Source organism: Lipophrys pholis, assembly GCF_963383615.2.
Source record: "Lipophrys pholis genome assembly, chromosome: 9".
NCBI classification, from domain to species: Eukaryota; Metazoa; Chordata; class Actinopteri; order Blenniiformes; family Blenniidae; genus Lipophrys; species Lipophrys pholis.
In genome coordinates, this window is record NC_137639.1 from 4,838,454 (window position 1) to 4,853,574 (window position 15,121).

At 46.1% G+C, this 15,121-nt stretch overlaps 1 protein-coding gene across 2 annotated transcripts; it reads right to left on the reverse strand.

Annotated features, from left to right (window-relative positions):
• Window positions 1–4,470: 4,470 nt before the first annotated feature.
• Window positions 4,471–10,714, reverse strand: LOC308114531 (calcium homeostasis modulator protein 5-like). Of its 2 annotated transcripts, none has more exons than XM_080471472.1 (3): window positions 10,646–10,714; window positions 9,653–10,228; window positions 4,471–7,131 (listed from the first exon to the last, which is right to left on the reverse strand). In XM_080471472.1, exons 1-3 carry the CDS (start codon window positions 10,646–10,648, stop codon window positions 6,742–6,744), a joined length of 969 nt encoding a protein of 322 aa, XP_080327598.1. In that variant the 5' UTR covers window positions 10,649–10,714; the 3' UTR covers window positions 4,471–6,741. The 2 variants fall into 2 exon arrangements, with proteins under 2 accessions (XP_080327598.1, XP_080327599.1); XM_080471473.1 differs by lacking the exon at window positions 10,646–10,714 and adding an exon at window positions 10,432–10,522.
• Between the last annotated feature and the right edge of the window lie 4,407 nt (window positions 10,715–15,121).

Here is a 15,121-nt window from a genome sequence, read left to right on the forward strand (position 1 = left end):
GAATTGAACGATTCCTGGCGATCATTGTGTATGCCCTGCATGCACTGATATTTAATATTATTTATTATATTGATTCTGTTGTATTGTAACTTCTATTCTATTTACCCTGTGTTCTTTCTGTGTGGAGCTACGCTGCAAAGAATCTCCCTCTGCCATTAATATTCCTGTTCTTTAAAAAAGAGAAGAAGTGGACACAAAAGGAAGGAGAAGGTGATTTCAAACCTGAATCTCCCACCTGGTTTACGATGGCGTGGCTTCAGTTGTTGTTACAAAAACATCAGAAAACGAGATAAGAAATCATAAAGTCACATAAGAGTCGTTAAGTGTCATTTCAGCAGAGGTCAGTCCAACAGTAGCGACTGTAAATGTTAGAGCCTGATATGTCACAACAACTCCAAATGTTATACAAAACTGTACGGAAGGGGGGTGGGGGGTCAGAAAACCAGTCATACTTCTCATATAATAACCCCACCGCCACCAGGGGCCGCAAGTTTTGAGAGCGCATGCAATTGGCAATCTGGCATATGTTATGGACAACGAACACAGGTGCATTTTATTGATGGCATTTTGAATGCACAGAGATACGGTGACGAGATCCGCGACCATCACCTCATGTTGCAGCATGATAATGCACGGCCCCATACTGGAAAAGATCTGTACTCAATTCCTGAAAGCTGAAAACATCCAGTCCTTCCATGGCCAGCATACTCACCAGTGTTTGGGACACTCTGGATCGGCGTATACGACAGTGTCTTCCAGTTCCTGCCAATATCCAGCAACTTGGCACAGCCATTGAAGAAGAGTGGACCAACATTCCACAGGCCACAATCAACAGTCTGAACTCTATGCCAAGGAGACTTGTTGCACTGCGTGAGGCAAATGGTGGTCACACTCCATGGTGACACTCCGATACACCCCCCCCCCCACACACACACACACACACACTGCCACAGACGCCCCTAACAAAGCAAAACTGGAGATAGGAGGGACTTTTCAGACGTCCCCTTAGATTTTCAGCCTGTGGCAGAGAGGTGATAAAGCCCCTGATGGGAATCAGGTGTGCTGCCTCACCTCCCTGCCCATATAGGAGGAGCGGCCCAGACACATGGGGTGACGGGCGGTAGACACAGAAAGTACGTCCAAAAAGTCCCTCCTAACTCCTTAACTATGAACTTTACCTTAACCCCCTGGATGACTTCTAGCTTCTGCAGCTCGACCGGAGCTTGTAGTCCGTCATTGTTGTGGTTCTTAAGTGACGTTGCGGACCGCGGTGGGGGGAGGAGGGGGGCGATAACGTCATCTTTTTTCCACGGATCATCGTCTTTCCTGAGTGTACTCCGCCGCATGTTTACTTTTTAGATGTCTTATCAAATTAGTTGTGTTAAACGAAGCTCTGGTGCTCCACCTCTCGGGACTGTGGTGAAGCAAATAGTCCAACTGGCCGCTGGACTGGTTTGGTTGTCAACCTTAAAATACCTCCAGACTGCTGACATTTTATCCTCTCAATGGCTTTAGGCTGCCAACGGCAGTTTACGGCAGGTCGCAAACGGGGCTCACTTTACTGCAGCTGACGTGAAAAAGGTTTTTAGATCGGCGGGGTGATCGGCTGGATTAGCTGATTCCCGATCACTCACAAATCATCAATATCGGCCCCGATCTGATCTGATTCGGGACATCCCTAGAAAAAAACCTTTGGGGGGAAAAAAAACTGTCAAGAAGTCACATGCAGTGCGAAGTTTGAGATGGAAACAAGAAATAAGAAAAAGTCTTTATCATCCATTTCGTCCTCTTTAACCTGCTGTTCAATGTGACATTGCCACATTGCGTGTTGATGGTTTCAGAGAAGCTTTGGACTTTTATCCCACTTCTGAACTGATGATCCAACATATTCACAAAAGAAAGCCAAAGATTTGGGTCAGGATGTGACTTTTAATCCATCAACAGCTCAAACAACACAGACATTCTGGTGTTTGGAATTTAGCATTTTTGAAGTTTGAAAGTGAATTATGCTTGCTGCAGTACAAGGATACTGTTCTTCTGGCTCAGAACAATCACTTGATAATTCATGATTCATCTACAAAGTATAAATCAAAATGTTCTCAATGAGGTGTTATATCACATCAAACATCAACCTCCTTGTCACAGTTTTAATGATCATGCACATCACAATGTGTAAGGGCCTGTGTCTGTGTCTGTGTCTGTGTCTGTGTCTGTGTCTGTGTCTGTGTCTGTGTCTGTGTCTGTGTCTGTGCCGTCAAGTCAACGTCTCGCACTCTGTTCACTTCCTATTTTATTGTGAAGCCTCCGTCTGTCTGCGTCTCTGTCACTTGCCCTTCCTGTGTATTCCTCCCCTGTGTGTGCTTGTGTAATCAGTCTGATTTCTCTCACCCGTGACTTCCCTTTCCTCATGTATTTAAATCCCTCTCCTTCATGTCTCTGTGCTCGATCGTCATTGTTGCTTACTTCGTGACCCCAGCCCCTTCCTCGTATGAGTCTTCATGTTTTGGATTTTCCCGTGTACCGACCTCGGCCTGGACCTGGACTCCCTTTGTGAACGCTGTTGGTAAACCTGTCTGCCTTGGTCATTCTAATAAACCTGTAAACGCCAGTCTTGATTTCGAGTCGGCTTCTGGGTTCTCCTCGGACCTTGACACAATGGAGCCACTTCACAGATTTGTTGCTTCCTGACATCTCATGTAGGACTACCTGTAATAAAAACATGCTTTCCTTTATCTTCTCAACTGGATAAACAATGATTGGTGATAATAGAAATGATTGGTTTGATGATGGGTTAGTAATCATTACGCACACATTTTATTATCAGTTTATTTTGGGTTATTACGGAAGCGTATTGCATTCACATGAAAAAATATATATCAACTCTTTTTCTGAATTAATGACATAATTATCTCATAATAATGAGAAAAAAATTGTTATAAAAAAGATTTGGCCCTGTTTTGCTGAATTTATAAAATAACGGTTTTCTGAAAAAATTTGAAATTGTTTTTTTCTGAAAAAATTTGAAATTGTTTTTTTCTGAATTTATGAGATAATTATCTCAGAATTCTGAGATAATTATCTCAGAATCATTACTTCCGTAGTTCTGAATTAATGGGACAGTTGGGTGTTATTCCAAGCAGAAGCTCTGCTAGACCGTTGTAGGAAACAGCTCTCATGTTTAATCCAGCTTTATTTCCATTTGGTTTGAGACATTGGGAGATACTCTTGTGTTGTGTGTTGTATTGTTGATGGTATTGTTATTGGTTTGTCAACTTTGCACAGTGTTCCCTCTGCCAGTTTATAACTCCAAACCGTAGTTGGGAGACCCGGTTTATTACTGAGCTGTACTACTCATGAAGCAGGCCACATTTGCCCAGTTTTTCCTGGAGAAACATTACAACCACCAACAAATCCAAGCGGTATTTATGTCCAAACAGCCGCAGGTTCCTGAGGTGCCTGTTGTTACATGCTTAGCCTGTCACGTTACGGGTCTGATGCATTGTGGGAAGTGGAGTGTGACTTATTTTGGCTTTGAGTATTGTAGTTCGTTGTTCCCCGTGAGATGCAGCAGATTTGTGATCAATTTTTTGTTTTATAATTTATTTTATCTCATAATTCTGAGATCATTGTCTCATAAATTCAGAAAAACAGAACCGATTTTTTTTTTATTAAGAAAACCACTATCTCATTAATTCAGAAAAATAGTCGATTTTTGTTTTTTCATGTGAATGCAATACGCTTCCGTAAGTTATTACCCCCAGTTTGTGCTTTTTCTTCAGCACTGCTGATCTTCTGCCCTCTGTTAAGAGAATACTGTCCTTACTTCTGCTCCAGGGCAAGATGGGCGGACTGCAGTGTCCTTCTTGTGTCGTGCACTAAGCTCCAGTCCTCCTGGAAGTTGGTGACAAAATCAAAACAGGCTCAAAGTGATCAGACAAAAAGACAACAAAATCCAGCCTCACAACACTCTGGCAATTTTAGAAAAACAATCGTTAATCTGTGTGAAGGTGAAAGCAAAACAACCTTACGTCCATGAAAGTAGCTGCTCATGCTCATATCACATCTGGTCCCGTCCTGCGGTCCAACACTACAGGACCTGTTTTTTGTTATTGGAGAAATACTATTCTATTTCATTTTATTTTATTTATTTATTTAATATTAATTTAATGACTTTACCTTTTCTGCTCTGCATTTTTAGAAGTGTTCAAAGAAATAGGATGGTTGTCTGACACACATTCACTTTCACAGTCCTCTGACCGCCGACTCTCCCACGGCTTTTCTGGGTTCCGTGTTTTTCTTCTTTCTCCTTCTTTTTATTGCTATATTCTTCTCAACTTCCTCCATCTCTGCCTCCTCCCCCTGTTTACCCATGATGCTCCTGTCTCCTCTCCTTCCTCCTCCACCTGCTTCTCCACCACGACATCACCCTGTTCATCCCCTTTAAACACTTTTTCATTTTCTTTCATTTTTACATAAAGCACTTTAATACGATTACGTTCAATGAATACTTTAACATGATTACATAATAAAACGCTTTACATGATTACGTGCATTAAACATTTCATTGAGAGCAAATTCAAAGCGCATGCAGTTTTGTGGAGAAATGTGCTCATGTGGAGTGGTGGTCCTGGTCCTGGTCCTAGTCCTGGATCTGATTCTGGTTCTGGTTTTAATCTTGGTCCTGGTTGTCGACCTGGTCCAGCCCGGACCGCTGCTTCAGAGTCAAACCTGCCGTGCTACCAAACCAGTCAATGATCTGTGAGTGTTTTGTGGTTCCCTGGTGGGGCTTTTCCACCGGAAGGAACCAGGTGCTAGTTCTGAGTCAGTTCTTTGTCTTTCCACTGCCAAAGCCCCGGCCTATCAGGGGCTAAACTGGTGCTACGCTGGACCCACTTCGTTGCTGGGCCCGACCGGAGCTAGAGCAGGGCCTGACACGTCATCAGCTGGGGGCGGAGTTATCACTGGACTTATCGCTTCCTACAAGGCGGAAGAGAGGTTGAACCGGCTTTCTGAAAACTACAGTGAACACGGAGCCCCGGAGTGGTTATAGAGGAAAAAATAATAACGATATAATCAGTCGCTCCCTGAAGTTAATAATACAAGGGAACGAGATATTTTAATTCGTTATCGCGGAGCCGCGGCTCTCGAGATGCTGCAGAGCCCCTCCACTGTCAGTCAGCTGCATCGGATTTATAATTTAGACGCAGTTTTCCATTGTCTTTTTTTTCACGGTTTTCATGGTAACATCATTGTACCTAACTTCCACGGTTGCCAACTTGGCGACTTTGTCGCTAAATCTGGCGACTTTTCAGGTCCTGTTGACGACTTTTTTTGTGAAAAGCGACTAGCGACAAATCTCGCGACTCTTTCTGGTGTTATTGGCGACTTTCTAGTGTGTTTGGCGACTCTGACGTGAAAGCAGGTGTGATTCTGCAGTCACTGTCGTCAACGAGCAGCGGGTCCTGCTGTCAGCCCCTCCTCCGTCCTGAAGCATTGACAGACCTGCGGTCAGTCTGAGAGTCCCTCCCCCCCTCCTGCAGTCAGACCAGAGGAGACCCTCACCACACTGCGTCCACATGCACAAGGCCGCTGCTGGTTTACTGAGAGGTAAGTAAATATAAATGTTTTTTTTAATCACACAAAATCAGATCCAATAAATCACTGCATTTGACTCTCAATAAAAAAAATGTAAACAAAAGCAATAGAATCAGCAGCAGAAAGCTCGTTTGCAGTTCTAAACATTCAGGATGGGTTTTTTTATTTTTTTACTTTGTCTCTTCCACGATGTTATTCCTGTTTCCTAGGGAGTGCTTTACAATTACACGCTAATGTCCAATTACCCAATTTATGTGATGACGTCATTTAGCGACTTCTAGTGACTTTGAGGACAGCCAGTAGCTACTGTACTTTCCTTCCTGTGGAGTTGGCAACACTGCCGCCTTCACATCCAGGTCTTCTTTTGTGTTATAATCGCAGGCTGAGGTCTGCATGATGCTGACGCTCCGCTTCGAGACGCTCCACTATTATTTTCTACCCACAGAAATTTATAACGAAGCCATAGTTTTGGTTCATCAGCAACTACAAAACAAACTACATACTACTGTAAATGAAAGCTTGGATTTATTTAGCCATAAAATGAGCCTTTTAATAGCTTCATGTGAAAGAGAACTTTAATCAGTGTGTGTTTTCGTAGGTTGCCATTAGAAACGGCTGTAGAGCTGCGTTCCATCATTCTACACCTCCATTCCTCCATGTTGAAGCATTTGATTCAGACACATCCAGAAATAAAGTGAAAGGAGCAGAAATTCACAATGTAATGCCGAAATGTTTATAAATAAGCCCCAAGCTCATTCACACATTATTTATGTTTTCTCTCTATGGCCGCTCCGGGGCTCCGGACTAAAATAGATGGATGTGAAAAAACAACAATCAAGTGACGAAGAGAAGCAATGTTTTCTCGCTCTTTGGTCTGCATCCAAAGTTCAGGTCAGACTAGACGGAGCGACCCGGACCGAACTGATGAATACAGTCCGTCTCCTGGTTCCTGTATGAGCGCTGGCAGCGCTACATTGGTGAAATCAGTGACGAATCACGTTTTGGAGTGATGCAATGACATGGCTCTCGCTTGGCTCAGTTAACGGTGGAAAAAGAACCTGTTCTTTGGCGGTGCTCCTTTAAGAACTGGCCCTGAACTAGTACCTGTTTCTTTTTGATGGAAAATCCCTATGAGGGGGACCTGGTCTAGAGCATCTCCATGCCGTGCTCCAGGTCCAGGACGGGCCTCCTCTCGGAGGAATAGTCTCTATCGGTCTTCTCCACGTAGCGCTGCAGCGTGCTGTAGAACTGCTCACTCCTGTCGAAGCTGTAGTACGCTGAGATCTCCTCCCACGCCTTGTGGTTTGGAAAGGGGAAGGGTTCAGGGTCCGTGTTCTCAAAGAAGCTGTGCAGGTTCCTCTCAGCCAGCTTGGTGGCGTAGTCCACGGCGAAGGCGTCGAAGCGCTCCTTCTCCTTCTCCACATAGCGTTTCCAGAAGGTGAGCTGCAGGTAGCTGACCTTGGAGCGACAGTTCTTGCAGCAGGTACCCAGGAGGCCCACCGTGGCTGCGATGATGACGATACACCAGCCCAAAATCTGCAAGAACAATACGCTGTCAGATCAACTCTCTAACACCCCCGGTGGTCAACACCAAAAGCTACGAAGAGGAGGAAGAGGGCTCGTCTAAATCTCACAAATACCTTTACCATCAGCGTTTCTGCCTCATGTCCCATCCCTGTGGAATACCAACACCGCTGCAACAGGCTAGTCAACCGGGGTGGGGGTTGGGGAGGGGGGGGGGGGGGCATCAGGTCAGCCACAGACTTCCGTCCATCTCCCCAGACACACCGAACATCTTTCTGGGTGATATACACACTAAGACACACAGTGACACTTTTGCAGTCCATGCCGGAGGCGGGGCGGGGCAGGGCGGGGCGGAATGCTACGGTACAGCAAAGGGCACCCAGGCCCAACTCTGTCGTGCGGTCAGACCACAGAAAGTACAGGTAAAATGTAAGCAGGGTTGTGGACGACGCAGGGACACGTCGGCCGAGAGACACGTAAACTCCGCAGCCGTCGGAGAAAAGCTTCGAGCCTCGTTCTCTGTGACACAGCATAAACCTTGTCACTGTGAGAATCTCCTCCTCTCCTGTTAGAGGAGCGTCTGCACCTCGTTGAAAGACCATGATGTTGTGTCGCACGCCAACGTTTCAATAAACCTGGTTAACTAAACAACTCTTGAGCGCAAAGCGGCCCATGTAAACAACAACGGGACGGTTTACTGCAGATGAAATATTTCAATATCGCGGGCAAGTCGAGAGTGATGATCGTCACCACCAATCAGCAGACGGCTGCGTTGTCAGGTCTCCTTATCGGACTCCTTCCTCAGTGCGAGGTACCTCAACAGAGGAGTGACAGGAAATTGTAGCAGGTGGTTAAGGTTTTTTCTGTACCATCCACAACTTTTTCAGTCGTACCACGCGAAAACCCGTCCTGCCTCGCCTCGTCCCGGCACAAAAAGTGCGGTGGGACCGTGTTTAAAGTCTCAGATCTCATATGGCAATGGTGCTTATAAATCCAACCCCTTCACCTCTGGGTTCCTCCACCACAACTGCATCCACCTGATCCCGTCTACTGCATCCACCTGATCCCGTCTACTGCACAAAATAAACAAGAGAAAACGATTTAACCCAGAAATTAAAGCTCACTCCACCAACACACACACTGCACGCGGCACACGCTGTTTGGCAGCATGAAGATGGCTCCGCCCCCCTGATCCAAGCTCTGCCGCCTGGTAACGTCATCCTTCCTCCTTTTGAACCAAGGTACTTCCTGAGTTAGGCCAATCAGGTCGTTGGGACGGCACAGCCCTATTGCCATGTTTGATTGACCTGGAGAATGACACAGGACACAGAAAACAAACAAATACGACCACAGTCGTAACATGCATCCACCTGATTCCATCTACTGCATCCACCTGATCCTATCTATAGCATCCACCTGATTCCATCTACTGCATCCACCTGATCCTATCTACTGCATCCACCTGATCCCATCTACTGCATCCACCTGATCCTATCTACTGCATCCACCTGATTCCATCTATCACACTGTGCAGGACACCTGGAGGCTACTGACTCGGACATGTTTAACGTGTCCTCAGCTGGTTTATGAACTGACTGAAGTGGTGAGCAGCTGGATCCAGACTGTGAAACCAGAGTCTCACCTGAACAAACTGGTTTATCTGAACACTGAGCCGAGTGTGTCTCAGAACTCAAAGATCAAAGATCAAAGGCACAGGAAGAGAAAGGCCTTCGGGGAGGAAACCGTCTCTCCACAGAACCTCCTTCAATAAGGACAAAGTAATGAGACGTTTCAAACGGTGCAGAGCAGAGACAAGTCCTGGATCTGATTGTGTCAGAGCAGCTCACTGAGAATGAGTGCGCCAGTTTTATTATGTTTTAATGAGTCTCTGTGGCCCTCGGCCACTCTGTGACATCTGGCACTCTGAATTACTCTGACACTCTGTGACACTCTGTGACACTCTGTGACACTCTCAGACACTGTGACACTGTTCACCATACATACTGTAAACATTTCGTTGATGAAGGAAAACAAATCAAATTCCTCATTCTGTTAAAACTGTTATTCAACTGACTTCTATTTCCAAACGATGACAGCAGACGTCTGTTTCAGATGTAGAGGAACTGAAAAACCACAACTCTTCACGTGTTCAGAGGAAGTTAATGATGGAGCCGAACCACTTGTTCAGACTTGTTTTCAGGAGAGTCAGTATCATTCAGCTCAGGGATTTGACTTCAGTATAGGTGTGTTGGGACTCGATTACAGTTAGTACTTTCTTGACTGAAAGTAATTATTTACCTTTAGCTGTTTTTCTCAGAACGTCTTAATGAGGCACATTTATTACTACTTCTGGATTTAGTCTTAGAAAAACGTCCCAGATCCTGTTTACTACTGAGGTGAATTATAGACTTTGAAAATGATTCTGTTAAGTGAAACAGGCTGTGGGATAGTTGGTTGGTCCGGTCCGTGTTGGGTCACACAACAGGTGAGCTGTTCACCTGCTGTGTTGGTGTGACTCAGGTGTTCTGCTCACCTGCGACTGAGCCCTGAACATGAGCAGCAGCTCCATGCGCTCGTCCTCGGACAGCCTGGATCGGCCGCAGGGCACCCGGGACAGCTCCTCCCGACAGGTCATGGTCTTGTTCTTACAGAACAGATCCACCACCAGGTTCTCGTCCAGCCCGCTGACGGCGCACTCGTAGAAGGTCCCGTTGAGCAGGGCCACGCAGAGCCACATGATGGGCGCCACGCAGGCCCCGCTGAAGATGCTGAGGAACACCCGCACACAGCCCAGGCAGTTGCCCCGGGGGCAGAGCTTGAGAGGGTCGAGGCAGCAGCCGGTGTAGAGCCGCCACAGCCGACTGCTGAAGAACAGCCCCAGAACCAGCAGCACAGCGGCTGGGCCCAGCAGGAACGTCAGGCCGTACGCAAAGTTCTGCTGGTGGTTGCAGGGGCACTGGAAGGACACCATGGAGAAGACCCGCTCCCCCCCGATGGTCAGCAGAGCCATGAAGCTGTAGCCGATCGTGGCTTTCTGGTTCATGAAGAACCGCAGAACCGTCTGGAAGTTATCCATGGAGTCCGCCGTAAGACCTTCGATCCCCTTCACCTTAAAACCAGAGACACAACGACGACAGAGTCAGAACGCTGAGTGTTTTCTTCACTGCTCAACAAGAAGTCATCTCCCAGCCTGAGAGCCCCTCCCTGCTTGGTTCCTCCTCCCTCAGTGTATGACTCTCCCCCAGTATGTGACACTTCCTCAGTATGTGACTCTTCCTCAGTATGTGACTCTCCCCCAGTATGTGACTCTACCTCAGTATGTGACTCTTCCTCAGTATGTGACTCTTCCTCAGTCTGTCACTCCCTATGTCTTCCAGTTCACGTCCTCACTGGGTTTTTATCTTCAGTGAATTTCAGAATCCTGCTGGGTGACTTCATGTTTACAGTCTGACGTGATGTAACCCGATACACACACATGCACGCACACACATACACACAGAGTGGGCCATGCAGCAGAACAACATACCATTGTCAGTGAGCAGTGTGTCTCTCAGGAATCTTCACATCCGCTTCTGCAGCCGCTCAGCACTGCTCCAGCTGACGCAGCACACAGGAAACATCTGCTGAGGCGCCGCCTGTCAGTCTGCAGACCCGCTGTCAGTCTGTGGTCCAACCATGGAGTCAGAAACAATCAGAAACAGAACCTGTACTTTGGGTAAAACTGAAACACCCATTAAAAAAAAGGCGGTTTGTTTTCCTCAGTGATCAAAAACAACAGAGGAAGAACACGAAGTGAATCACGTCAGAAGAACTAATCATGTCAGCTGCAGACCCTTACAGGAAGAACCAGGTCCTCACTGGAAGAACCAGACCATCACAGGAAGAACCAGGTCTTCACTGGAAGAACCAGGTCCTCACAGGAAGAACCAGACCATCACAGGAAGAACCAGACCATCACAGGTAGAACCAGGTCCTCACAGGAAGAACCAGGTCCTCACAGGAAGAACCAGACCATCACAGGTAGAACCAGGTCCTCACAGGAAGAATCAGACCATCACAGGTAGAACCAGGTCCTCACAGGAAGAATCAGACCATCACAGGTAGAACCAGGTCCTCACAGGAAGAACCAGGTCCTCACAGGAAGAACCAGGTCCTCATAGGAAGAACCAGGTCCTCACCGGGAGAACCAGACCGTCACAGGAAGAACCAGGTCCTCACAGGAAGAACCAAACCATCACAGGTAGAACCAGGTCCTCACATGAAGAACCAGGTCCTCACCAGGAGAACTAGACCATCACAGGAAGAACCAGGTCCTCACAGGAAGAACCAGGTCCTCACATGAAGAACCAGGTCCTCACCAGGAGAACTAGACCATCACAGGAAGAACCAGGTAATCACATGAAGAACCAGGTCCTCACCAGGAGAACTAGACCATCACAGGAAGAACCAAACCATCACAGATAGAACCAGGTCCTCACATGAAGAACCAGGTCCTCACCAGGAGAACTAGACCATCACAGGAAGAACCAGGTCCTCACCGGGAGAACCAGACCGTCACAGGAAGAACCAGGTCCTCACCTGGAGAACCAGACCCTCACAGGAAGAACCAGGTCCTCACCGGGAGAACCAGACCCTCACAGGAAGAACCAGGTCCTCACCGGGAGAACCAGACCCTCACAGGAAGAACCAGGTCCTCACCGGGAGAACCAGACCCTCACAGGAAGAACCAGGTCCTCACTGGGAGAACCAGACCATCACAGGAAGAACCAGATCCTCATTTATAAAACATTGTGTAGGATTCCTACAAAATTGTACGTGCGCTATCGTGCGTGATCTGTAAACTAAACGTACTCACATCTACACACACTTTCCTTCTATAGGTCCCAGTCCACCTGGAAGGTTGCCAGTTCATATCCCGCCTGGACACGCCCACTTTCTACCATCAATGGTCAAAGCAAAGGGCCTCGTCAATATTTTTGCATCTGATTCAGCCGGTTGATCGACGGCATTTGATGCTAAATCCTGACAGAAAAGACAAAGAAAAGTATGAAGAGAGAAATAGTCATGAGGAGGTGGAGGTCAGAAGAGAGTGACATCATGGAGGAGTGTGACATCATGGAGGTCAGTGACACCATGGAGGAGTGTGACATCATGGAGGAGTGTGACATCATGGAGGTCAGTGACACCATGGAGGAGTGTGACATCATGAAGGTCAGTGACATCATGGAGGAGAGTGACGTCATGGAGGAGAGTGACATCATGGAGGTCAGTGACATCATGGAGGAGAGTGACATCATGGAGGTCAGTGACATCATGGAGGAGTGTGACATCATGGAGGTCAGTGACATCATGGAGGAGAGTGACATCATGAAGGTCAGTGACATCATGGAGGAGAGTGACATCATGGAGGTCAGTGACATCATGGAGGAGAGTGACATCATGGAGGAGAGTGACATCATGGAGGAGTGTGACATCATGGAGGTCAGTGACATCATGGAGGAGAGTGACATCATGGAGGTCAGTGACATCATGGAGGAGAGTGACATCATGGAGGAGAGTGACATCATGGAGGTCAGTGACATCATGGAGGAGAGTGACATCATGGAGGAGAGTGACATCATGGAGGAGTGTGACATCATGAAGGTCAGTGACATCATGGAGGATAGTGACATCATGAAGGTCAGTGACATCATGGAGGAGAGTGACATCATGGAGGTCAGTGACATCACGGAGGAGAGTGACATCATGGAGGAGAGTGACATCATGGAGGAGTGTGTCATCATGAAGGTCAGTGACATCATGGAGGAGAGTGACATCATGGAGGCCAGTGACATCATAGAGGAGAGTGGCATCATGGAGGAGTGTGACATCATGAAGGTCAGTGACATCATGGAGGTCAGTGACATCATGGAGGAGAGTGACATCATGGAGGCCAGTGACATCATAGAGGAGAGTGACATCATGGAGGAGTGTGACATCATGGAGGTCAGTGACATCATGGAGGAGAGTGACATCATGGAGGAGAGTGACATCATGGAGGAGTGTGACATCATGAAGGTCAGTGACATCATGGAGGAGAGTGACATCATGGAGGCCAGTGACATCATAGAGTAGAGTGACATCATGGAGGAGTGTGACATCATGGAGGTCAGTGACATCATGGAGGAGAGTGACATCATGGAGGAGTGTGACATCATGGAGGAGAGTGACATCATGGAGGCCAGACCACACCGAGTCACACCACTGGACACCAAAATGGCCTCCATCATTGTGACGGCCAGAGAGTGTGTCAGAGTGTCTGAGAGGGAAGGAGATACAGATTTGGAGGAGACCGATAAAGTCCAGTTTTATCTGTTTCAATGTCTACATCTACATTTGTCTATTTGAACTGGTGAAAAGGCTCAGTGACTTTGTCCTGGAGTTGGAGGCTCTGTGTGATGAGGTCGTCTGTCTGCAGCACCAGAGGATCCAGTGCAGCTTTACACACGACTGTCACTGCACTATTTATATGTTTACTCTGAAATTAGACTGATTGTTACACACAATGTCACAGCTAATGATCAACCAGTTCTGTCCACCGCTCTGGATCATTTGAAGATGGAAGTTTGATTCAGTAGAACCGTTCCACTAAAGAAACATCCAGAACGCTGCAGCTCGGCTGTTTATGATTACATGGATCAATAAATCTGATATTTGAAGACATTAAATGTACGAGATGAATCTAGTTTCAATTCACCACCTCACCATCTGCACCGCCAGTTTCCCTCCAAAATGTGCGGTTGGTGTGCTGGTACACACATTCTGCCGCAAGGTTTAGTTTTAGTTTGTACACAGACTTGGGAACAAGAACAAGAACATAAACATCTTTCAAAACCTTAGTGACATGGCTTTGTTTAATTTTGTCAAAAGGATCCTACCACCACCCAGGCACCAATCAGGATCTTCTGAGAACGAGCAGGTCGTGTCCAAGAGATCTGATTGGTCAGGAGGCGGAGCTTTAATATCAGTTATCTAGAACATAACCTGGTTCCGACCCGTCTCTCAGGACCGGTTTCTTTCTGCTGGTTCTGAATTATCTTCATGGACTGGGGAAAAAAGACTGACCGACCAGCAGGAGGTGCAGCTCCTCTGCTCCTCCAGCAGGGGGTGCAGCTCATAGACATACACTGTATTTTGCATAGACATATTAAAGAGTAGACGCCTCATCGACTGCTGCCGCCCACGAGAGCAGTGCGTTTACAGGGCGGCCATCTTGGACCGGTGGCAAGCGCTCCTGCAGCGCATTACATCTATAGAGGAATGATGTGTTTACACTATTAAAGTTGTCATAAATCACACAATTCTCAAGCAATTTTCACGGAGTTTGTTTATAACAAGAGTCAGACATGATATATATATATATATATATATATATATATATATATATATATATATATATATATATATATATATATGTATATATATAGAGAGAGAGAGAGAGAGAGAGAGAGATTTAAATAGAACAAATAAAACGTTCAGGTCATGTTTTTATTGACATTATTGCTTAGGACTATGGCTATACATTGCATTTGACAATTATTATTGTATAATTGTACTACTTCAGTATTATTGTTATTGCTATTCTTATAATTATTACATTCTCATATTATTATTTAATTTTATATTTACTGGTATTCTCATTGTACTATTATCATTGCTATATTATTCCATTCTATTACCTTATTATAATTATCTAATGCTGTTTATTATTATTATTATAGTTTTTATTATTGGATTATAATTACTGGATTCCTATATTATTATTGATATTAGTATTATAACCATTACTATGGCTGAGTATAGCCAGTAACCTATTTGCCCACAACAACAGTATAATCACAATACAGCGATTCTGCTCGGTATATCACTGGAAATATCATCCCCGATACATTATGATATCTGTCTCGCTGAAAAAATGCAGAACTTATTCCACTGCACCCACTTCACATGAATTAGAAAACAT

Excerpts from the sequence above, each read along its gene's own strand:
- LOC308114531 (XM_080471472.1), bottom strand. Across the intron at positions 7,132-9,652 it reads TGTTCAGGGCTCAGTCGCAG|ATTTTGGGCTGGTGTATCGT; the intron begins GTGAGCAGAACA and ends TTGTTCTTGCAG.